At 40.5% G+C, this 24,430-nt stretch overlaps 1 protein-coding gene across 25 annotated transcripts in view; it reads left to right on the plus strand.

Annotated features, from left to right (window-relative positions):
• The window catches only part of ARID1B (AT-rich interaction domain 1B), a 309,844-nt gene extending 303,772 nt beyond the window's left edge, over positions 1-6,072 (plus strand). For all 25 annotated transcript variants that reach the window (XM_015858262.3, XM_015858267.3, XM_085541551.1 and 22 more), the window contains 2 exons: positions 747-877; positions 2,845-6,072. In XM_015858262.3, coding sequence (XP_015713748.2) covers positions 747-877; positions 2,845-4,557 — 1,844 coding nt within the window. In that variant the 3' untranslated portion in view covers positions 4,558-6,072. The remainder of the gene's footprint in view (positions 1-746; positions 878-2,844) is intronic.
• Positions 6,073-24,430: the final 18,358 nt, after the last annotated feature.

Here is a 24,430-nt window from a genome sequence, read left to right on the forward strand (position 1 = left end):
ATGCAATAGAATATGAATCAGTGAGGATGACAAATCTCATACCAGCAAGTTCAACACCATATGAAATCAGTTTTCTGTATGGAGACCTGAGTTCTCAAAAAGTGCAATATTACATTAAAAGTAAAGCTTGTCTGGGCTTCCAAATGCTATTTGTTGAAAGATCCACCAGAATGTCTGTTAAATCACTGGTGCAGTGTTTAGGTGAGCAAAGATTTCCACATTCTTGTTCCATGGAAGCTTACAACAGAGCTATTGCTCTGTGCCCTTACAGTGTCTGCCTAAGTAAGGCGGAATAGCCCGTTTTTTCATGCCATATTATTTGCCACTTCTGTTTCTCTCCAAATTCTTTCCTAAGTATCTTCTTATCTTGAATTCCTGTTATATTTCACACGTTCCAGTTCCCATAGCTCAGGTTCCCATATTCATGACAGAATATTCTACTTGCATTTATGTATTGTTTGTTATAGCCAGCTTCTTAAAAGTTTGTAAGATGATTTCTGCAGCAGGGTCAAGAAGAATGGCCCCATTAAAATGCTCTCCAGAATTAGCACTAAGTAAGAGAGAAAAACATAACGGAGCTAAGTGGTGAAACCAGGGTCTTAAGTGTTTCAGTAATTATTCAGTAACTATTTCCTATATATTTTGCATCCTCAGAACATCACAGTTTATTCTTTCAAAACATCGCAAGTCTTCAACTCTCATAGGTTGCACTAATACTGTTTTATGCTTATCTTTTCTTTCTCCAGTAACTCCTGAGGCCTGGAGAGTGATGATGTCTCTTAAATCTGGTCTTTTGGCTGAAAGTACCTGGGCGCTAGACACTATTAATATTCTTCTATATGATGATAGCACTGTTGCTACTTTCAACCTCTCTCAGGTAGGTGGGAAAGCAGAGTACCTCTAAGCTTTCCAAGGAAAGAAAACACTAAGAAAATAGATATGAAAATGCTGAAGTCTCTTAAAATATGTTAACGTAAGTCAGAATATTGCAAAACTTCAATTTGTAATTTGATAACAGTGAGTAACAAAATGTACTTAAGGGTGGAATTGGGGAAATAATAAGCTTAAAAGGAGAGCAGCTTTTGTGGAAAGGGATACATAGGAATGTAAGAGTGTTAACACTGACAGAAGACTAATGTGTAAATTCACATTTGTTGTTGAACAAGGATAATCCCAGAAAATAGCATTGTTAGTAATTTCGCCTAAAAAACATTCCAAAAAAGTCATTGCAGAATGATGTTAGATTTGAGACTGTCGTTCAGTTGCTATTTGTCTTATTCACTAGTCCTTATACTCGGCTGTGAGATATTTTGTTGGGGTTTTTTTGTTCCTTCTACCCACAAAGTAAGCTTGTACAAAACTAGTAGGTTTATCAAACAATTAAAAGGCTAAAATCCACTGTCTGCACACAGGATAGTAGCATACAGTTTAACAGTGTATGCTTTTGCCTCTCTCCCTCCCAGCATTTTTCAGCCCTGCTCTACCTATCAGCCTGTTAGATGGTTGTTATAGATGGCGTTCTGGTAATGCCATCTAATGGAGTTTCTCTGCTCCACTCACTCCCTGGCTACTAATAGTGTAACTCATCTTTTTTAAAATATAATGACCTTTTTTTTTTAAAAAAAAAAAAAAAAAAAAAGGCACAGATTATACGTTTCATCCCACCTAACTTTAGAACTAGGGATATCTGTAGCATAATTCATCTCATCCTAAAGTAGAGATCTAAAATAGGTCAGATGAATCATACCCTGGAAATGGCCTTGAAAAGATCACTGATAATAAAAAGAATCTAGATGATTAGGTTAGGCTTGTAACTGTTGCAGGTGTTTGGAATTAAGGGAGATGAATCTCCTGAATTCTGTAGAGACTGCATTAATACACCTTGTGCAAATTGCACAGAATACCAGATCATTTTAGATTTTAGAGGTTGCTTTTGCTTTGAACTTGATTTCTAGTGTCAGTCAGGACTCCATATGACAATCGATAATTCCCACTGTTTATAAGCATCTGTTTGTTCTCATTTCTTTGGGATTTTTGGCAATGGTAAGAATACAGAATGGGCGAAAGGATGCATTTTGCAAAATATCTATTAGCCCACAATTAAAACAACCATTAAAAGGCAGACAATTGGGCTGAATGTATCATATCAGTAAAGAGATTTTAATAATAAAGCAACTGAGGGTAAATTAGTATCGAGTCCAACTACTGCCTTTCTGTGAGAAAGTGATTACCAGTTAATTAAGAGGATTAAAGCTAAATGAAAACTGTTTCTGAAGGATGACTTACACCACTGGGCTCTAATGACAATTTTGAAATACCATCAGGCAAAAAGAGAGTCATACCAGTAGAGATGGATTACTAATCTGGGATATCAGTACCTCGAACCTGAACTGCGTATTCTAACAGAACAGATGGTTTTAGAGACTGAGAGACAAAGGAAGAGATAAAGAATTGTCAACTTCCAGAGTCTAATAAATGTACAATTCAGAAAAGCAAAGAGGCTTAGAAACTTCAGTACTCTGAAGAAACAATAAAGTATATTAGGCACATCCCACGATGGAACAGCTAGGCTAAAAAGTAGCTAAGGTGCTAGTGCATAAGAAGAAAAGTACTGTACTTTTCATAGCTGTTAGGTTTTAAGCAAATGGAATCGTGGTGGTCTGGTGTTACATACTGATTGGACAGACAGTAGAAAAATTTCATTTGATTAGCTTCTGCCATGCAGGGACCTAGCCACAAGTCCACAGCAAAAGGCAGGAAGTTGTACACTTTAGTGTTCCGTATGAAATTTCATGCAGTCAAAAATATTTGGTTTTTATGTTGTTTTTTTTTTTCTCCCCTTAGTTGTCTGGATTTCTTGAGCTTTTAGTAGAATATTTTAGAAAATGCCTGATTGACATTTTTGGAATCCTCATGGAATATGAAGTGGGAGATCCAGGTCACAAAGCACTTGATCACAAATCAGCCAAGAAAGATGATAGCCAGTCCTTGGCAGAGGATACTGGAAAAGAGGAGAGTGACGAATGTATTGACTGTTTCGATGAAGAGGAGGAGGAGGGGGAGGATGAAAACGTAGAAGGAGAAGAAAAGAGCATTGTTTTTTCCACTCCTGGTGCCATTGCTGATCCAAGTGAAAGGCCAAAACAAGCCAGTAAATTTGACAAGCTGCCAATAAAGATTGTAAAGAAAAATAATCTATTTGTTGTTGACCGATCTGACAAACTTGGACGCGTTCAGGAATTTGATAGTGGACTTCTCCACTGGCAGCTTGGTGGTGGCGACACAACTGAGCATATCCAGACTCACTTTGAAAGCAAGATGGAGATTCCTCCGCGCAGGAAAGCCCCTCCTCCCTCAAACTCTCCAAGCAAAAAGAAAGACCTCGAGGGGAAAGGTGAATCTGAGGAACAACAAGAAAAAAGTATAACAGCAACCATTGATGATGTCCTCTCAGCTCGGCCGGGAGCATTGCCTGAAGACTCAAACTCTGGTTCCCAAACAGAGAGCAGTAAATTTCCCTTTGGGATCCATCAAGCCAAAAGCCACCGGAATATTAAACTGCTAGAGGATGAGCCAAGGAGCCGGGATGAGACTCCTCTATGCACCATAACTCACTGGCAAGACTCCTTGGCCAAACGCTGCATCTGTGTGTCAAATATCGTCCGTAGCTTGTCTTTTGTGCCTGGCAACGACACTGAAATGTCCAAACATCCAGGCTTGGTGCTGATCCTGGGAAAGCTGATCCTTCTTCACCATGAGCATCCAGAAAGAAAGCGAGCGCCGCAGACTTATGAGAAGGACGAAGAGGAGGACAAAGGAGTGGCCTGCAGCAAGGATGAGTGGTGGTGGGACTGCCTCGAAGTCTTGAGGGATAATACATTGGTCACATTAGCCAACATTTCTGGGCAGCTAGACTTGTCTGCTTACACAGAAAGCATCTGTTTGCCAATTTTGGATGGCTTGCTGCACTGGATGGTGTGCCCATCTGCAGAGGCACAGGATCCTTTTCCAACCGTGGGGCCCAACTCAGTTCTTTCGCCTCAGAGACTTGTGCTGGAGACCCTGTGTAAGCTCAGTATCCAGGACAATAATGTGGACCTTATCTTGGCCACCCCCCCATTCAGTCGTCAGGAGAAACTCTACGCTACTTTAGTTAGGTACGTTGGAGACCGCAAAAACCCGGTCTGCCGAGAAATGTCCATGGCGCTCTTATCGAACCTTGCCCAGGGGGACACATTAGCAGCAAGGGCAATAGCTGTGCAGAAGGGAAGCATCGGAAACTTGATAAGCTTCCTGGAGGATGGGGTCACTATGGCCCAGTACCAGCAGAGCCAGCATAACCTCATGCACATGCAGCCTCCGCCTCTGGAGCCGCCTAGCGTAGACATGATGTGCAGGGCAGCCAAGGCCTTGCTGGCCATGGCTAGAGTGGACGAGAACCGCTCAGAGTTCCTTTTGCACGAGGGTCGTTTGCTGGATATCTCAATATCTGCTGTCCTGAACTCTCTGGTCGCATCTGTCATCTGTGATGTACTTTTTCAGATCGGGCAGTTATGACATAAGTGAGAAGCCAAGCATGTGTGAGTGGAGATTAGAGGGTCACATATAACTGGCTGTTTTCTGTTCTTGTTTATCCAACGTAGGAAGAAGGTTAAAAAAAAAAAAGAAAAAAAGAAAAAAAAAAAGAAAAAAAAAGATTCTTTGCTCCTCTGCCCCATTCACTATTTACCAATTGGAAATTAAAGAAATTATTAATTTGAACAGTTACGAAATTAATATTTGCTGTCTATGTGTATAAGTACATCCTTTTATTTTATTTTATTTTTTTTTAACCAAAGTTGCTGTCTAGTAAGTTCAAAGGTCACACTTTTGTTTTTTTTCCATAGATTATCCTTTTTGATGTTCTTTTCCATGTTTGTATTGCATCTTTTTTGGGAAGCGATCTAGTGACTTTTAAAAGAAACAGAAATGTTACGGCAACCCATTGTACGATGGAAAGAATCTCACCGCTTTGAAACAGAAAGGTGGAAAGTAACCAACGTACCAAGTTCCTGTGTGTTTTATTTTTTCAAATAAGGAGAAAAAAAACAAAAAAAAAAAATTAAAAAAAAAAACCTTGTATACCATGACCCAAAGCTCTGTGCAATAGAAGATTCTAGTGATGTAGGTGTAGGGGATCAAGGAGGGCGTCAGTCAGTAGTCAGAATACAAAACGATGCCGGTTTCTCCTTGGGAGAAATGGTAACATTAGGCTAGGAGCAAAACAAAACAAAAAGCTGAAGTGGAAAGATTTTGAAACAAAAACCTAACGACAAACATCAATTGCTTCCTCACCACCAGAACTGTCTTGTCTACATCTGGTGTTTTTTTTTTTTGACCTTCCACAACGACGACAGTTCTTCACGATTCCTTTGATCATTTTTTAAGATATTTTTTTATTGCCTGAGGGCCGTGATGTATATAGAAGTTGTACATTAAACATACCCTCTTTTTTTTTTTTTTTTTTTTTTTTTTTTTTTAAAGTACAAAGTTTTTAGTTTCTTTTTTTTCATGACGTGGTATCTACAAAGTGATGGTAGAATTATTTTTTTTTCTTTCATTTGGGCCATATCTCCAACAAAAGTAATTTAAAAAAGGAAAAAAAAAAAAAAAAAAGAAAAAAAAAAGAAAAACCCAACACAGAAAATCAACAACTGAGGGTAATGTACAAGTTTCTGTATGTATAAAGTCATGCTCTATTTCGGGAGAGCAGCCGATCACAATTTGCTTTATAAATCAAGGTGTGGAAATGGTTACGTATGGATTGATTTAAGAAAATGGTTACCAGTCTACAGACAAAAAAAAACATATACAGGAAAAAAAAAAAAAAAAAAAAAAAAAAGGAAGAAACACAACTTCAAAGATTTTTCAGTGACAAGAATCTGCATTTGTATTTCAAGATAATGTAGTTAAAAAAGAGAAAACTTGATGTAAATTCCTCCTTTTCCTCTGGCTTAATGAATTTCATTTATTCAGTATAAAATCTTTATATGTTCCACATGTTAAGAATAAATGTACATTAAATCTTGTTAAGCACTGTGATGGGTGTTCTTGAATAATGTTCTAGTTGCAATGTGGGATATCAGAAAGCAAACTGATTACAAGAAAGAGCAGCGATGATTATTCTCTTTCCCCTACTTTATTATTATGACCTTCAGAAATATTACTCTGTTGTTCAAGTATTGCAGCGACTCGATCTCCTTTTAGAAGAACCTTCTCACAGCACAGAGAAGTGTTTTTAATTATTATTTATAGAACCACGGAGCCTCAAAGGGGAAGACATGGCTGGCAAATGATAGTTCTGACTATGCAGATATCCAGTCTCAGTGCTGTGTCTGGGGGTGGGCTGAAGGTGGACGTTAGAAAAAGTAACGGAAGGTTTTGTTAAAGCAATAACCAACTTGAAGAAACTGATCTGTATTCACTACCTGTAATTCTCTCTGTTGGTTAAAGGTGCAAATACCCCCGTGATGTGGGTATTTAGAATAAACACCCACCCGCTTCTCCGCACTGTATGTGTCATTGCATACTTACATGGCCTCTCATCCTGGGATTTCCCCGTTAAAGTGGATCAGGCTTTAAGAGAGAACATCCATCGCTGTAATTGGTGGGAGACGGCCATTGCAGTTTCAGGAGCTATCTGGTTTCACGTACATCCACTCTCACCTGGTGATACCTTGTTGCTGAATGCTGTTCAAGCACTAATTTTTGCTGTTTCACCCTGGATCATTGACTTTGTCAGCATGACCATAAAAAGCTAATAATAATCAATTTCCCTGGAATTGCCACATAATTACGCTGTTAGTGGACATCCTCCTCCCCTCTCCAATTGCAATGCAGAGGTGCTTGAAAATTACAACCCCCAGTGGCACGCTGCCCATCCTGTTCATATGGATTGCTGTAACATTCATGTATATACAAGAGTTTCCGAGACAGCTGAAGTACACAGTTATCGGGCAAGATTGAAACGTGACTCCCTGGTGTCACGAGAAGTGATTCTGCTTTCTAGCATTCCTTACTCAGAAATCTCTCCCCTCCCACACCACTGCTGCAGCAGTCTTTCTTCCCTTGCATAACAATGTACCCAGAAATACATGGCAAATTATAACTCGCTTGTATCTCTTCATCGCAGAAGGAGTCATGTTTCAGGGATGATTTTTACTGCTTAATATGAGGCAGTGTAGAAGTAGTATCCCGTACTAAGCCTGTTTCTTACTAGCATTTTACTGCTTGATAGTACCCCATGGATACAGGAAAGCTGTTGGATAAACCCTCTGCAGGGCTGTACTCACATCTCTCTTCTCAAGGACATCTCGTGCCTCCTCTTCTGCATTCAGACCCAGAGTCCTCCAGAGGAAGGTACACCTGTGGCAAAGCACTGAGCTGTCACAGCCAGAGCCTCAGTGGTATTCAGAGCTGCTCTGAGCACAGTTTAACAATGTGGTGGGAAGAATAAAAAGAAATCATCTAGCCGCATGATGTCCACGTGTATGTAACATTGCTGCTGCTTTTCTAGGTGGACCAAGTAATAGAACTAGCTGGGGAACTGGAAACGCTGAGAGGAAGGGGTTACTAACACAGACACTGCCTGAAAGTGGCTTATATAATAGAAACAGTAAATTATCGAAATTGCTGGTTAATATTACAACGCATTTGTCAGAAGAAAGGTGAAGCGTGAGAACTCTGGTCCACTCTGTTGTCTCTGTGTGTTTTCACCTTTCCCACTAATCTTTTCTCAAGCCTTTGGAGAAGACCTGCTCATGGAACTTGTGAACTTAACTGTGTTCTGGCTGAAACCTGAGCAGGTTAGAGCTCCTGTTGGTACTGCTCCTGCAAGAGGGATTTAGTGTTTTCAGCTTTAAAAAATCTATACGTTTGTGCTGGTGCAATCATTGGCTATGTACAGCGAAACTCAGAAGTCTGAGAATGAATGAGAGGGTGCAGTATTTGAAATTGTAAACCCACAATGAGTAATGGAGGGGAAATGGACCTGTTAGTATTTTAGGCAATAGTCAGTGTTTAACTGTATCAATCAGCTACCTGTTGCTGGGCATGATCAAGCAACTGATTGCTTATAGATTAAAACAGCGGCAACAAGATACATGGAACCCCTGTATCTTTCTGACCTTTAGTATTGCATTGGGAACTAAGAGATGACTGTCCCTTTTGGCAGGAAAACAGGTTTTTGTTTAGCAGAGGTCTGGTTGATGGATAGACTTGTTGATCTGGAAGGTTTTTTTCCCAACCTAAATGATTCTATGATTCTGCAACTCCCTACAATATCCTCAAAAATAAGTAAATAAATAAAAACATGCTCAGAAACACCATGTTTTGAACTACGCAAAAGGAATGATGCAGGAGAAAAATTGATCCACATTTAAAAGCCATTATTGTAACCTTTTGTCACAGTGCTTTACTCAGCTATTTAATTCTGAAGCTGCTGCTCATTGTTAATTGGTACCAAAGAAGAGACTGCCCAGTGTGTCCTCCTTCTTCAGTGTAAAAGAGGAGGAGCCGTAGATGTCTGTAGTGCCAATGTCTGAGGCAGCATGGAGTTGAACTGGAAGTCAGTGCTAAAGTGAGGTGGCACACAGGGAGCCTGGTCAGCCTTACAATGAGCTGTACTGCATGCTGGTTTATTTGCAAGTAGTAGTATTGGTGTATTTGAAGAACCAGTGCACGCCTGCTGCCTAAGTGCCGTAATAGCACTATTACAATCACAGAATTCAGTTTGTATTTTAAATGGGAGAACCATCTCAAATTTTGAAAGAAGAATTCTCCAGGGAGAGGCAGTGACTTCTATTCTTATCACCACCAAAATGGTGCTACCATACATGGGGAAACCACACACAGCTGCACACAGCAGTCCCCGCTCCAAGCAGTTTGTGTTCCAAAGTCATGAATATAAGAAACTGCAGGTAGAGATATGGGGGAAAATGGGGGAAAAAAAAGCAACAGTGAACTTAAAATATGGGAATCACATACAGAGTGAAATTACGAAGATCTGGAATTAAAGTCCCATACTGCCTGTGAGGTTTGCTTTCCCTGGATAATTTGTGACATTTCTGGGGGCTCCCCAACTTCCTTTTCCTCATCATGAAATCTAACACTTCCCATGCCCAATTGCTTTCCTCCTATCCATCACAAGGATATTTTTAAGGATGGTTGTATCTGAAGGGAGAGAGGAAGAGGAGGGAGGACGTGGCCATTTGGAGAAAAGGAAGTGGAGTACGAAAACCAAGCTGAAGGAAGAGCATCGCTGTGTCCCAGCTGCATTGCTCAGTTTTCACATTTGGGTCATTCCAAAGAAACAAATAAACCAAGCTAGAGGAATTGGGCATTTCATTGGCAGTTGGTATAAAGAAAAATAAAGTAAAAAGAGATTTTAAATGGCAGAAGGAGAAGGGAAAGGGAACCAGAAGGAAAATAGAAGTCTCCCCAGGCTGTTAAATTTAACTTTTCTTTAATTACATTTCCATCTAACTTTCAATTACATTTAATTTTCAAATCCCTAGGAGTGCAGGAATGGGGAAGGATTAATACTGACTTTGTTGTTGGATTCACATTCACGTGTTTGTTTGTGCACCGTCAGAAAAGTGTTTTCAAAGTTTGTCCTTCCTTTCTGTAACTGTGGCTGCAGACATTTTGGACTGCATATGAGATTTAACCAGCTCCATGTCTGAGTGGGTCGGTTTCTGCTTCCAGCTATTTATTGTAACAGACGTCTGGAATGTATTTCATTTCAGCACTGTTGTACAGTGTAAAAACTGTGGGTTTTTACTTCACATTGTTTTTTCAACTGACCTAAACTAATGAGATGAAGAGGGAAGATCTTCACCAAATGCCTTCAGCAGAGCTACAACATCTTGCCCTGCATTTGTTAATGTATTCAGTCTGTCATTATTTCTAGTATATATTGCATCTCCATTAATTAAGGATAGTTATTTACATTGAAAGGTGATGGGGTGGAATTGCCTTGCTGGCAGAGCGAATCCCAAATGGCTCAGGCATCTCCGCAATGTTTATCCATGTCTGAAAAGAGACTCCTGAAGGACAAACATTCTGACTTCTGCTCCACTGCAGAGTATTTTAAGAAGGCCAGTCTATATATAATCATGCCAGGACAAAGAGAGATTATCTAACACAGAAAACTGATGGACATGATAGAAAATGCTTACTCCACGATGCAGCTCTACTCCACTTGCAGCAAATTGCTTCTCAGTTTTATGCACATATTTGCAACGGAGAAGAACAAAGAAAAATAACTGAATCTAGTACCTTTTGTGTTCTTTATAACACAGAACTGTGAAGTCAACTACTAAATCTCTCTTTGTCTAAGACAATTTGCAAAGAAACAGCGTTCCATTTGTTTATCACCACTACTAAAGTTTACAGTGAATTCTTCACCAAGGATTCCTTTAGGTTTTTGGTTTTCATATGAAACACAAAGTGCCGTAAGGAAGAAACAGTGAGCAAGAAGTATCAAGACTGGTGTACAGCAAGGCTTCTTCAGCAGAACTGGCTTTATACCTTGTGCATGCTGCTAAGGAAGATTGAGTTGGGTTAACAACCCATTTGTTATTGATATCTTGTAGTCATCCACAAAAGTCTACCTATTGCAATCCGAGTGCTTTGTATAGTCATGCATGTTTCACTGGCACATCTAACTGAGCACTGCAGGAGTAGTGCTCCCTTTTCATTCCTTTTCTTGCCTAACATTTACTCCCTAAGTCACTCATGTAGCTTTCTTTCCCTTCCCCTGTGCATTAGTGTCAAATGCTGCTCTTTTAAGTAACTGAATTGCCTGGAGTTTGTCTGTTATTGATACCTTTTGGTATACAGAAGGATTTGCTCATTGTGCTGGATGTTATAACCAGTTCTTGAGACAGCAGCATCTCCTGCGGGTTCTAACCCTGCAGGAAAAAAGTGACTACAGTCATTCCCCAGCACTAGCAGTGTGAAGGTGGTTGAGATCTGTCAAGGAGAGATAAAGAAGCAGCATCTTTGTCATACATCTTCCACTCCTACACCGCTTCAAAAGATGGGCGTGTTACTTATTTGCAGTGAGCAGGAATAACCCCAACCTTTCCAGTCAGAAATTATACTCTCCTCAGCCTTTCTGTTGTACAGGGTCTTCTAAGTAAATAGCTTTCTTTGAATTTCCATAAAACTGCCAGTTTAAAAGCACTTAAGTGCTTGACCGTTGTACGCCATGAAAATAACATTATGGTTCCTGTGTCAACTCTGCCACGGCTTGTTCTGTGCCCCATGTGGCAAACCCATATCTATCAGCCCGACATATTCCTGCCTTTCTCCATGTGCATCCCTTGCCTGGACAAGGCAGCCCACAGAGCAAGGCACCAACTGATGGGCTGTCAGTGGAGAGAGATTTTCTGTGTGGAGCATGAAGAGGAAAATATTCCCGTATGTAAAACATACACAAAGATCAAATCCATTAAATACTTTCATTTATACTGAAAACTGTAAAGTTCAAATATGCCCTGAGCCACTGTGCTCATTTCTACCAGTAGGAGAGACAGTCCATAGTAAGGCACAAGCGTTGCTGGTGGCATCATTTTGACTTGACAGAGGCCACAACTAGAGGCACAGCCCAAATGGCTGGAATCAGATTTAGCATTCCCAGCCACATGATATGCCACTCACCCCCTATAGAAGCCAGGGAAGGTATGCTGGCCTACACAAGCAACAGAGCTTACCCTGTGTGTGGAGTTGGGAAACATCTGTTTGCTCATACTGGGCCCCCACCCGCATGATTTGCTTCACTCTACAGGAGAGGCTGGTGATGCCTTGCAGTAACTGCAAATAGAGCACAGGTGCTTACACTGAAGGTGTTCTCCTGTGTCCTGCTTTCCTTTGTCTGCAGTTAGAACCTTTCTTTTTATGAGGCCAACCACTTTGGTACGTTCTGGCCCCAGTCCTGAAATAAATCTCTGAGCGTATAACTTTCCCTACCTTTGAACCCCTGAAGTTACACAGCATAATGGAATTGAGCATTACATTTATTCACATAGAAATAGCAGGCATTTTCTTCCATAAGCTTGTTTTCTCCAGCTGCAGTCAGAATGGTCTCCTGGCTGAGACCATATCTGAGTGAGAGGGTTGCTGTCCCCACCCCACTCCTGCAAACAAGACAGCTGCTGCTCGTGGTGCTGTTTCTAAACCCAGTTAGGGCAGAATGAGTTAAGCACTCGATGCATTCAGGTGTTGGGTTTGCTTGTTTTTGTCACTCAGGACATTTTGACAGCTGCCATGACCGTACACTCAGAAAGTTGCTCTCAGGGCTGGCAGCAGGGGCAGCTGTGTGGCACCAGGGCAGCGTGTGACCTGAAGGACTCTCTCTGGGGAGCCCCAGTGATGCGCAGTGTGCATTTTCCCCTTAAGACTATGGTCAATAATTCATATTCATAATTCAATTATCATAAGCTTAAATTCATTGTTTGAAATAGTACTTGGGTTTAACGCTATTTCAATACATCTTTATTATTTGAAATCAATTCATAAAACCCTTTACATCTACTACTTACATTAGCCTTAATTCGAAGTCTTAGCTGAATCAATATTTAGTAGGTTTCAGCAGTCTGTCCAAGTCTATTTGCATAGGGAAAATATTGCTTGCACCACTGTGTTTGAGGCACGAGCACCAGCAGAGCCTCTGGGGGCTACCAGGACAGGGGTGACAGGCCCCAGGTTATCCATTGTGCCGCTGCTGGGCTCTGCCAGCACACACACCCCCACAACACACCTCCTAGCTGCTTATTGTACAGCTCTGATCCACCTTTTTAATCAAATTTCATCCCTGAAAAGTCAATACTATTTTATTTTATGCAGAACAGAATCAAGTTAAAGGGAATGTTTGTTCACAGCAGCTCATAATGGGGAGGCAAGTATAAAAACATACATATATCTTGGAGTGATTTTTTTTTCCTATCACAGGAGACCTCTGTTTATGACCGAAGCTTTTTTCATTAGTCTTTGTGAACCCTGCAATTAACACACTATGTCAAACTTTAGCACATAGAAGATCAGGTTGTTCTAATTTTTAAGAATTCCTTTATGTCATAAATGTAAGAAGTATGAGTCTTTGACTGAAAGAACCACTTAAGAACCATCCTGAAACCATTACAACTGGAAGTCTTACCTCATGTTTGTGAGTGTCTGATATTACATAATGCTTTACAGTCTTTTCAGTGCATAATGATACATTCTAGACACTCCTTTTCATTCTCACGGACTCAAATGTTGACAGAAACATCTCCTGTAGTTCCAGAGCTCTTCGGCTGATAAGGGAAAAGCAACAGGTAACATCCATTGTGTTATACCTAAGATCAAACAGTGATTTTGCCATAGTAAATTATGGAGAACATAAACAGCACAAGCTGTCATTCCTAATTAGCTGTTAGGCAGGGGCATTTACTACAGTCAGTATCAGCATTATCACCTGTAGCAGAAAGGTGAAGTCACGGCCTGAAACAGTGATTGAGCACCTGGTGGAAAGGCAGGAGCAGCCCAGTGGAGCTCAGGTGCATGCAATACCTCTGAGTGATCAGATGGGATAAAGCCAGGATCCACCCCTTTCCAGATGCCATTTAAGGGCTGGCAGTGGAGACTAGCATATCTCTCTGAGGTTCTTTATATAGTTGAGGCCTTCTGATGGTAAGTAGCTGTTTTCTTTTGTTTCTCTGTTAATTGCTTTTGTATTTGAGCATGTTATTCTTTGCTGTAGCCTGGGTTCTTGCAGCTCTGCAGTTATTGCTGTGTTTTCCTTTGTGTAATGGACCTGAAGGTAAGTCCAAGTTTAAGAATAAATTATGTTATTGTGTTTTCATTGTTTTTAATGCTTTATTTCCATTTCAGTGCTGTTTTGAAAGTTGATTAGCAATGACTACTTCACCCTTTAACTGTATGGTTACAAGCAAAGTGTTGTTGTGTTTTGATATTCCTATGGTGCAAAGCATTGGGTGGTCTCAGGATAAGTTATCAAGCAAATCTTTATTTTTAACTTTGTTTACTAAAAATAAAATGATACACATGCAGCAACATTTACCATCTATAATAGTAAAAATATATAAAAACCAGCTGGAATAATAAGCATCTTTATAATTATTCCCAGGTCTAGGAGTAGGTGGAAAAAGTAGGCTGGCTGCTTTCTGTCTAAATGCTCTCCTCAGCAACTTAATCTGGGAGAGCATGAACAAGCACTGATCAGCCTTCACATACCATGTGGAGACTCTGCAGAACTGGATGCTTTTGGCCTTAGGTCTCTGTATGTACTGGTCATCCATATTACACTGTTAGTGGGCAGTCAAAAGGTTTATAGTGCTCTGAGCTCCTCTTTTCCCTTCTTCAGCCTGAAGGAAGGTTGATAAGAGTCTAAAGGATTCCTGAGGTACGTGCTAGGCTGTGGCTTGCTGACTATTCATGGATGTGCCTGTGTGTGCTTGTACAGTACTACTGTCACTGTTCAATTAAATGTGTTAACTGAAAGCAGCCTGGCATGGCACTCACCCTGAAGGCCATGGGTTCTTTGGACTGGAGTGAGATAATGCATCTGTCATGTTAAGGGAACCTTCTGTATTTCATCAGTTTCTCATGAAGAAAGAGAAGGCTGAATCTAACAAACCTGAGCTGAGCAACACTTGGCAGAAATGCTGACCAAGCTTCTAGCACAGAGATATTGATAACTGAGGTTTTTATAACAGCAAGAAAAAACAGTCTGATTTTTACCTTCTCATATTCTAGAGTGCTTTCAAATTCTGAAGCAAGTCTTGTTCAAGGTAGAAAACTGCTGTACTAAGGTAGAGGTTGCAAAGCTTTTTAAGATCTCTGCTTTCAGTACTACCGGAAGAATGATAACTACTATTTTGAGCGAAGGTAAAGCAAATGAACTTTGCAATGGTCTGAATAGAATGTGCTATTGGCAAGGCATTGTTATTTTTCTAGGAGGTTCCCATCAGCTGTGTGCAGAGCAGCAGGTAATCAGCTGTCCTTCTGCTTCACCTGGAGCAGTGTTAAGGGTTCAGAGCTTTACAGCCATTTGCTGGCAGAGACCCTCTGTCTCATTGGCACAGTAACTCAGGTCTTGCTTGCCCCATGTTTCAGTATTGCTTACATACGGCTGCAAAATTAATCAGTAGCCAATGACTGCACTGGAGTAATGCTAAAATGTGCAGTATGCCATTTCAGAGCTGCTGCCCTTTAGGTAGAGCCATAGGGACTCACCCTCACTATCACTGCTTACATGGAGACCACTGCACACGCATCTCCATGCTGGGCTGGGAGCTGTGGGAAGGCAGCTACATGCAGACCGAAAAGTAATGCTGCGGTAGGTTGGGGCGAACTTGGGTTGGCAATGGGTGCATTCTACAGCCGTGTATCTGTGGGCTGAATTCAGGCTTATTTTGAAATTCAGTATTTATTTTAAGTACTTAATGAGTTCAACTAATATGCAAAAATGTTAAATAAATATTCTTGGCACTTGTGTTCTATCCTCCTGCCCACAGCTGGTTGCTGTGGCCTCTAAGCGCCTTTAGTCATCCTGGCTTTAGGAAGTATTTCCCCATTTGTGTCACTTTCAAATGCATGATGTGGCATAATAGAACAGCCAGGTCATGACTGTTTTGTTGTTTTGGTTTTTTGGTTTTTTTTTTTTACTATTTTGGACTTGTTCTTCAAGCAGGCTTTTTTAGAATGCATTGAAAGCACTTGTTTCTGCCTTCTTACTTCTGGCTCATTGTCATTGAAATTCAAACGCATTCTTCATTTGATAGCATGCTTACATACAAAATGGTAGCACAATGAAGGGGAAAAACCTCTTTGAACCTCCTCCAAGAGGTGAGAACTTGTAATTATTGTTGCTTTCATTTTGAAAAAGTCTCAAAAAAGAATGTAAAAGGAGACACTAAATCCAAAAGACTTATTTTTTCTTACAGCATAGGAATAGGTTTTCAAAGTCTTTGTCTTCAGCTAAGCAATACATGATGTTTGAGTAACTAGAAGTATAAATAATAAACATTTTGTAGTTCTGATTTTGAAATAGCATTTCCTTCAACATTGCTTTGAAGTGTGGATAGTCCCATCCCCCATGGCTGCCTCCTCCCCCTGAATCTTTTTCAGATCTCACAGAACGTTCCTCTAATTCCCTAGAGACGCTTTTGGTTCATTGAAGATTCCAGCTAAAGTAAATAAAGATGTTTTAGCTGAGTTTCTGGAATAGCACTATATTAAAATTGTACATGGTTCAGTTTTCCAGTCTTTCGCTGCTCTGTTATTTTAAGCTTCGAAGTTCAGTATACTGAAGACCTATTCATGATTTATAGCTCGACTGAGTATTTCTTTTCCCTTATTTAAGTTCTCGGGCAAGTAGAAGAGGCAGATGCTTTAAGCAGTGTGTATACATAGGTAGTACTTGTGAAAGCAACCCCAGGCACGGTATCCAAGCCTGACCACTATGTTAGCAGTTTTCCCTTCTAGAAAGCCCATCTGGAAGGAGCTGGGCCTTTTAGAAGGTCAGCTGCAGTGAAACAGATGGCAGCTAAAAGGTGTTGTGGAAACCTTTTGTGGAGGTTGAGCCTCAGTATTTATCTACAGATCAAGTCACTTCATGGGAGATATTCTACTAACCTGTAAGTGTGCTTCAGGTTGTGATAGTGAAGAGTCAGTCTGTAGACTAAATGGGAGTTCTTGCATCTGTTTTTCCTGGATTTTCAGAGTTTGTCAACTGTGTGACAACATGGGAATGGGGCACAGAGGAGGGAGGAGGTTATGAGATGTGAACTCCTGTTGTTCAGAAGTGAGGTTCCAATCATAAAGTTCTTGATTCTTGCTAGTAGGGCAGATGCCTGCGTAAAGCCCCATTTGAGTTAATGGGATTCTGTGTCGGTCGATGAACCTGCATTTGTACATCAATATCATGAGATCAGAGTCTGACATTTCTCCTTGGAAAAAGGTACTCTGGGCTATTAAACACCCTCAGCCACCCAGGCCCAATGACCTGTGCTTTCCAGTGCCCATGTGAATACAAGCAAACTGACCTTTATTTGCTGGATTAGAAATGATTTGAAAGAGGGTTTTTTTTTATTTAAAAGTGTCAGGTTAAAAAGGCTTTTAAGAGAAGTGCTACAGGAAAGAGCAAATCCATAGAATATTAGCATTACTGATTAGTTTAAGACATCAAGTAGAATAATCCATTATTTTAATTAGTTTTCCAAATTGCTGGCAAAAATAGCAGAGGTGCTGTCTGTGGAGAGGCAAATGCTTCCTTTTAATTGTTTTGCATTTTGCTCTGAACTTTAATGGGTATATTCTTGTAACAATAAGAACACTGTTTTTATTCCTGCACTTATGTTAAGGAAGTTCACATGAAAGAACAAGGCACCTGGGAACTCAGAGTTTTGCTTTGACAAATGACTGCATTGACCGTGTTGACAAACACTGGCTGTACTGACAAATGGCCAGAGCACAGCTGTTCTCACCAGCAATGCTGACTCCAGCCATCACTACTGCTACCCACTGACTGCCTGTTGCTGCCCCTTCCCCGCTGCCCCACTGGGGAGGTTTGTGACCTCTCCCTTGTCTGCTGCAGGTAAAACAAGACAGGAAAAATCATGCTGCATATTTCAACTGCTTACTGATTTTACCCAAACCAATGGGTGTCTTACCCTAACAGGCCTCAGGGACCTCCTGGGTTGAATGAGAGAGGAGGCAGAACATGGAAAAGTGAGGGACGGGGAAGTCAAACAGCTTTTTCTTTTTTGTTATAAAAATATATGGTCATAACTATGGAAGTGTCCATATGCAAGGAGTACTTTGCTCGAAAAAGAAACAAATGCTGGAATTGCCTGGTGTTGTGCAAAGTAACTGTTATGTGGCTAAGACTGGTCTTGATGTAATTCGTCTGTGAAGTTTCCAAATGGCTGCTTTGCGATAAAGCAAATGATGTAGGGAAAAGTCTTTTGGTATGTATTTGTGCATTCATGTATTCACCAAATGAAAGCCAGCTATTCCATGGATTCTCTCTGTTTAAATATAGTGGTGTAGTTTTAAGGTTTGAATTTTAGACTCTCAAAAAATTACAGATTTTCATCAGTAAATGGCTCTCATGTTATGTAAGTGTTGGTTTGGATGTAGATGTTACCCTGTGGATTTCAGAAAGATGGGGAGTAGAGAGAAGAGAGGGAGAAAAAATTGCTGTCTGGGGGAAGGGGGAGGCAGATTTAAGATACCGAGGATGGCACACAGCTAATATAGAAGGAGATAGAGAAGTGAAAGCATGCATGAGAGGGAAGCTCGTTTAACGTTGATCCTGTTGATTCTCCCCTGTATTTAATCTGAGGAGCACTGGCTTTTTCCTGTGCTGTTTAGTGCAAGGTCAGTGATTACTAAAGCACTGTGAAGCTTTTGCTTGGTTGCCATCCCCCTCCCATCTTCTACACTCTGAACTCTGGTCTGCTTAGGTCTCCTTCCAACCCTGTTCGTCCATTTCATGCTTTTGTGCCTATAGGTGATTTCAGTCCCTCACAGATAGCATGCAGACAGTAAAATTTCTCTTCCCATTTTTGCTTACTTTGTTTGGGCCTTCTGACAGTGCTTTGAAACAAATAGGAACAGTATAGATCATTATAAATCCTGAAAACAAAGCATGTCAGAAATTAAATCAATGCAAATAGTCTTTCTGTGGGAATAACTCTCCTCACCCCAAAGCAATTTTCAGCTTTTCTTTCTATTTATCGATCTCTTCCTTACACCATTAATTTGCACTGTCATAATGTCCTGTTATTCTCATGCTGTGTTTTTGACCTGATTTAGGATAGTATTCTGAGACTGTGAATACAGATAACAGGATCTATACACATGCATATCATACTGGGATATGATACCAAAGAATGGGACTTATTCCTGAAGCTGCTTGCTGTGGTGTGTAACAGATTGATAAATCTTGCTTCATTTCTTTTAAGCTTTGTCAGTATTGGGGCTTTCAATGCTACAATTACTTCAGTGCAGTGTGAATTTCCCTCACGTTCTGGGCCCTGTAGGATCAAAGGGTAAATATCCACATATTATTGCTGGACAGCAAAATACCATGCACATCTTGGGCAGGTTTAAATAGTAAGTGGCAGCCTTTCCTGTTTCTTTTTCTTTTTTTTTTTTTCACAAGTTGTAACTGACCTGCATCTATAGGCACATGTATCTTCCAATCTGTTCTACCCTTGTGGTGACAACAGTGCTTATCTTTTTCCTTTCATGTTATCAATGTTAGTTAACCAAATACTTAAAAATGTAAGCATGTTTCTAAGCATATATAGCATATCATTACTCTGAAAATGATTTCACAGAACATTCATAATGTGTGGTATCACAAAAGCTCCACTGAGATAGTGTTAGAGAGGTTTTGCATTGCATCAATTTGAGGAGGAATGGGAGTCAAAGGAATGGAAAAGCAATAAGGAAACAAGAGGCTGAGCTTAGAGACTACAGCTAGATTAGCCTTGTGAATGGCTGGATGGAGAATATTGTGCTTTTCTTATTTGAAAGAATAATCTGAAAACAGCTTTAAACCTCCAGTGATATAAAATAATATCGGCAGTAGACAATAGGAAATGGGAATTCGCTGATTAGTATTACACAAATGCACTACTTTCTGTTTGAAGAAGTTCCAGAAGAGCTCTGATGGCAAAATGGTCTCAGGTCACTTATCAAGGGATGGACATGGCAATTCCAAATGGTTCCTGATACAGTACTCATGAATATGAGGAAATACTGTTCGTAAGAATTCATGGCTTCTGTTGTTCATTTGCACCCTATTCAGGTCTCAAATCTGTTAATGCAGCTCCAGGAAATATCTAATTTCAGATGTCTGACTGCATTGAGCTTTGCACTTGACTAATCAAGTCAAATATTGTCTGCTAATCAGATTTACAGATGTGAAACTGTCATCATGTAGGGGTAGGCCACATAAACATGGAGAGAGATTCAGATAGTTGCCCAGCAGTATCTGAAATTACAACCTGACTGAGAGAGACGAGTGCAAGATTCCTAGTTTTCAAATGCACTGATACAAGGATTGAATTACTCACATTTCCTTCCACATACTGTTCTTCAGATAACTGGTACTTTAAAAGCCTGTTCCTTGGAAAAATATCTTCATGTAGTTCCTATACTTGAATGCTCTGTACTTCAGTGTATGCTCAGAATTGGAGGCAAGAATGAGAAACTGTTTGTGAAAGTAGTGGAGGGTTAAAAATTGAGAGGCTGTGAAAGAAGTGGCCCTCCAGGATAAACTTCCTCTTGTAGTGTTTGCACACAGATATATCATTTACACTGGTACTGACCAGCATCTGAATTTATATATATATATCATATATGTATTTTACAGATAATCTGGGAGTTGTGTGTGACAATATGATAATCGATTCCCATCTAGATACTTCCATGCTTCTCTTCCTAACCGCATCTCAGAAAAAAATGGTGATTTTTCTGCAAAGAGAACTCATTTTGGTTAGCTACTTTGGACACTTAGAGTTTGGTCTACAGATGATGCAGTCGTACAAAAATAGTATTAACACATTTTGGAAAAAAATTAAAACACATTGAGCTTAAAATATTTACTGAAACATCCATAAATGGTTTAGGGCAAAGTATGCTGATTCAGACTCCATTTATAGTTGCCTTTGATCATTCTACTGTGTGATCAGACATATGTTTTAATAGCTACTCATTACTACAAATCACATATGCAGTGGAGGGGAGCAACGTTGCCTTCCTACTCCATGTGCATCACAAGGTGATCATAAGGATGCTGATCTAGGAGAACAAATGTCATGGGATCTGTGAAGCAAGTGCCCTCCTCAGTGAGCAGAGCTGTTAGGCTTGGTTCCAGGTAAAACACACTTCTAGAAAATGTTCCTTGGCTTAGCCATGGTTCTGCTTTGTGGACAAACCTTACAGGTGTGATAGAATTAAAGACACCTCATCTGTGTGTGTCAAAGGCTTGAAGGGTGTAACTGTTCTGTGGCTGCCGCCTGATACAGCCCACAGTGTTTTTTCTCATTCACTACAAAGTTGATTTTCCCAGAGTGGGAGAGAGCCCTCACTCTTAGAACTACTGGTAGTATTTTGAAAGTGAAGTTGTCCAGCACATGGCATCAGCAGCTCAGGAAGCTAATGGTGAGCAGGGGTGAGGGCCTGCTAGTGCAGAGAGGTCAAAACACATTCCCTTTGCACTCCTTCTTCAAGGCTAGCTTACTCCTGGCATGGCATGCAGTAGAACAGACATGTTATGTGCTGAAAGTTTGTTCTTCTGCAGAATTTGTGCAGTTCTTCCTTTTGTTTGTTTTTTTCCTCTGGAATAGTTCAAACAGAACCTGTGCTTTACTCTGTGACAACCTTTTATGGAGTACTGGCTTTTTTTTTTATATATATAATAGGAAATTTAATCTACTGAGATCTGAGACATTTCAGCATCTCCTCCAGGAAATGTATAAATTGCAAGTTTAATTGAGAAAGACTGATCCCTGGAATTATTATGACTAATTACATTTCTCCTTTCATAATTACCAGACTCTGACATATTTTGCACATTAGGTGTTTGCCCTCAGTTCCAATGTTTAAAAAAAAAAAAAGAAAAAAAAAGGGGGGGGGGGGAAACTACACAAAAAATAAGAATTAAGAGTGTATTTGATGTTTCCCATGGTATAATTATTTGCTAGGCATTTATAACTATAATTTTGTTTTAAGTCTGGAGAGATCTGTAGTCAATTGACTATTGTGTTGTAGCCAAATATGACAACCCTATGTCATTTCTCCACAGTATTACTGGTCCAATAATTTTGCAATCTGTATGTTTTTTTTTCCTGCACGGTTTTAGATAGCATTTTTTTTTCCTGCACAGCATTTAGATAGGTGTGTTTAAAAAGACTGATCACCCTTAAAGGGGAAAATAAAGCAAAACAACTGTTCTGCATTTAAAAAGTTGCAGTTATATAACATCAAAATCAAAGATGTAACCTTGGCCCAGTAGTGACAGACTTAGACCTGAGTGAACATATAAAAGCACCACAATTTTGTGCAGTGTTTGTCAGTGCTCTGAACCGTGCAGCCTGACAACCTAACAGGATTTGTTTTAGGCAACACCTTGACTTTTCCCCTTTCCCTCTGTAGGTCTACAGCCTTGAGAAGAAACACCTACTACTTATTATCTTAATATGAACAATGAGTGGGTCAGCTGCAGTCTGTAACAAGCACTGATTCTGTAGCCTTTCCCTTTAACCAGCTGTAATTGGAATGGAGAACTTGGTCAGGTGGAAGTAACCTTGCTAACTTAGTGAATTTAACCCAGTGAGCTCAGCATTTGTGGGGAGATTTTACCTCTTTACTGAAAAGCTGGAGAGGAGCTGTGAACACCATAGTTCAGAGTTAGTGTTTGGGGCTGGGGAGAGGTGGGCAGCACACATACATGTGCTGTGGGGCTGATGGCTGTCCCTAGAGCTAGGCAGGGGCACTGGGGCTGTTGCTCCTGCCTGTGTGCCAACACTGTGGGCTGTTATGAATCCAGCAGTGGGGAAGGGAAAATGTGCTGCTTTACCTCCTTGAGTGAGGAAAATGACAAGAGCAAGCAGGAGGCAACCAACCTGGTCCAGCAGTTTCTTATTTGAAAGTTTAGGCTAGGGGAGCAGCACCTAAAACTGGGGCTAATCCAGATTGAAGAACTTGTGTCAGATGCAAAGAGGTGGATAGGGCATTGCTCCTTTTCTGGTTTAAGGAGCAGGTGCTTCTATTAAAGCTAGCAAATAGCTGATTGAAAACAAGCTGTGATGCTTTTTAACTTAGTGTTATAGCTTAGACCTCCTTGGCCTCATGAAGAAGTCAGAAGTTTCTGTGAGTTCAAAAAGCAATTAGCCAGATTCCTGCAAGAGGCATTTGTGATGCTACCTCTGGCTCTCCAAGTACCTGTGTTGTTACATTCTGCCCTAGGCAACTGCCATTAAGCGATAACATTGTATGCTAGATGGATTTCTCTGATGTTCTCTCAGTGCTGCTCCTCTTAAGGTGCAATTGTAGCCTGCAGTTCAGATACACGATTGCAGTGCGATAGTAACTACAATCTCACAGGGTCTGACATAGGCTGCTGGGCCCATCAGGGATCCTACGTAATATCTGGCAGCAGAAAGCTCCTACCTACAGGGGCTGCAGTTAAACCTACACTCTGTAGTTTGCCTGAGTAAGTTCAGTAGGCAGGTCTGCCCCAGGAGGGCAGAGCCATCTTAGGCTTCTGCCAGAGCCTGCAGCTGAGGGTTGTGGCCTGCCATGATGGCATGGGTTGAGCTGATGTGGGAGGGATGCTCTGCAGTAATCCTTGACAAAGAGCTGCATACAGACAAATGCTGCAAAAAACCCACCAAGGTGCTGCAACTGGCTTTGTTGGATCTGTCAGCTCCCCTGAACATGTGTGGTCTGTATGAGAGCTCCTTATGGCAAAGGCAGTTAGCAATTGTTTCTGTGATAACTTGTAAAATTTTGATTGCTTCAGGAAAAGGGCTAAATCTTAAGATTATGCAGGGTTGTTTTTGTTGGTTTTGCTGACTTTAATGTATGTTTTCTTTGTATGTTAGAGTATTCCACAGGGGAAAAATGTCAGTTGGCTTGTTCCTAGATCCAGGTGTGTCTTAACTATCTGCTGACCCTTCCATGCTTGCAGTTCTGACATAATTTTCTTTGCCATACAATACTGAGGAACAGGTTATTACTGGCTGTAGGTCAAACAGAAGAAGCGCTCATGCTTTCAGTTCTCTTGCACATTATCAGTTTTCATCTGATTCTTTTGAGAATCCGTAATGTAAAAATTTGCTTGGTTGATTTTAACCTCATGAGCTGATATGTAACTTGAGAGAGAAACTGTGCCTCAGTAGCTACTATATATCTTTCTCTGCAGAATGATACTGATTTGCCATAGTGGATTTTAGAAGAGTCTCTTAGTTAATAAAACATTTAGATACATCTTAGTAGTAATCTCACAGGCTCAAAGTCTGAGAGAAGACAAGTTCTTAAGGGAAAGATTTACCTGGCCAAGGATAAGCACATTACTAAATATACAATACAAACAGATTTTCCAAGAAAGGCAGTAATTGTTGAGCTGATCATATCTATGATTCTGCAGCATTTCTGTATTAGGGGAAAATATGCTTTGGCTGTTGCCGCACAAAGCTGAATGTTCCCATTTCCCTTGTCACTTTCCCTGATGCAGGGTCCAAGCCATCAGTCAGGCATATCACCTTGGGCACCTCCTTCATTCCAATCTTCCTGCATCTAAAATAACAATAACCTACCCACAGGATATTTGGCTGATCCATACAAATGTGTTATTACTTGCTCGGTA

Source organism: Coturnix japonica, chromosome 3 (genome assembly GCF_054131305.1).
Source record: "Coturnix japonica strain WE chromosome 3, WE-NBRP24, whole genome shotgun sequence".
Lineage (NCBI taxonomy): Eukaryota > Metazoa > Chordata > Aves > Galliformes > Phasianidae > Coturnix > Coturnix japonica.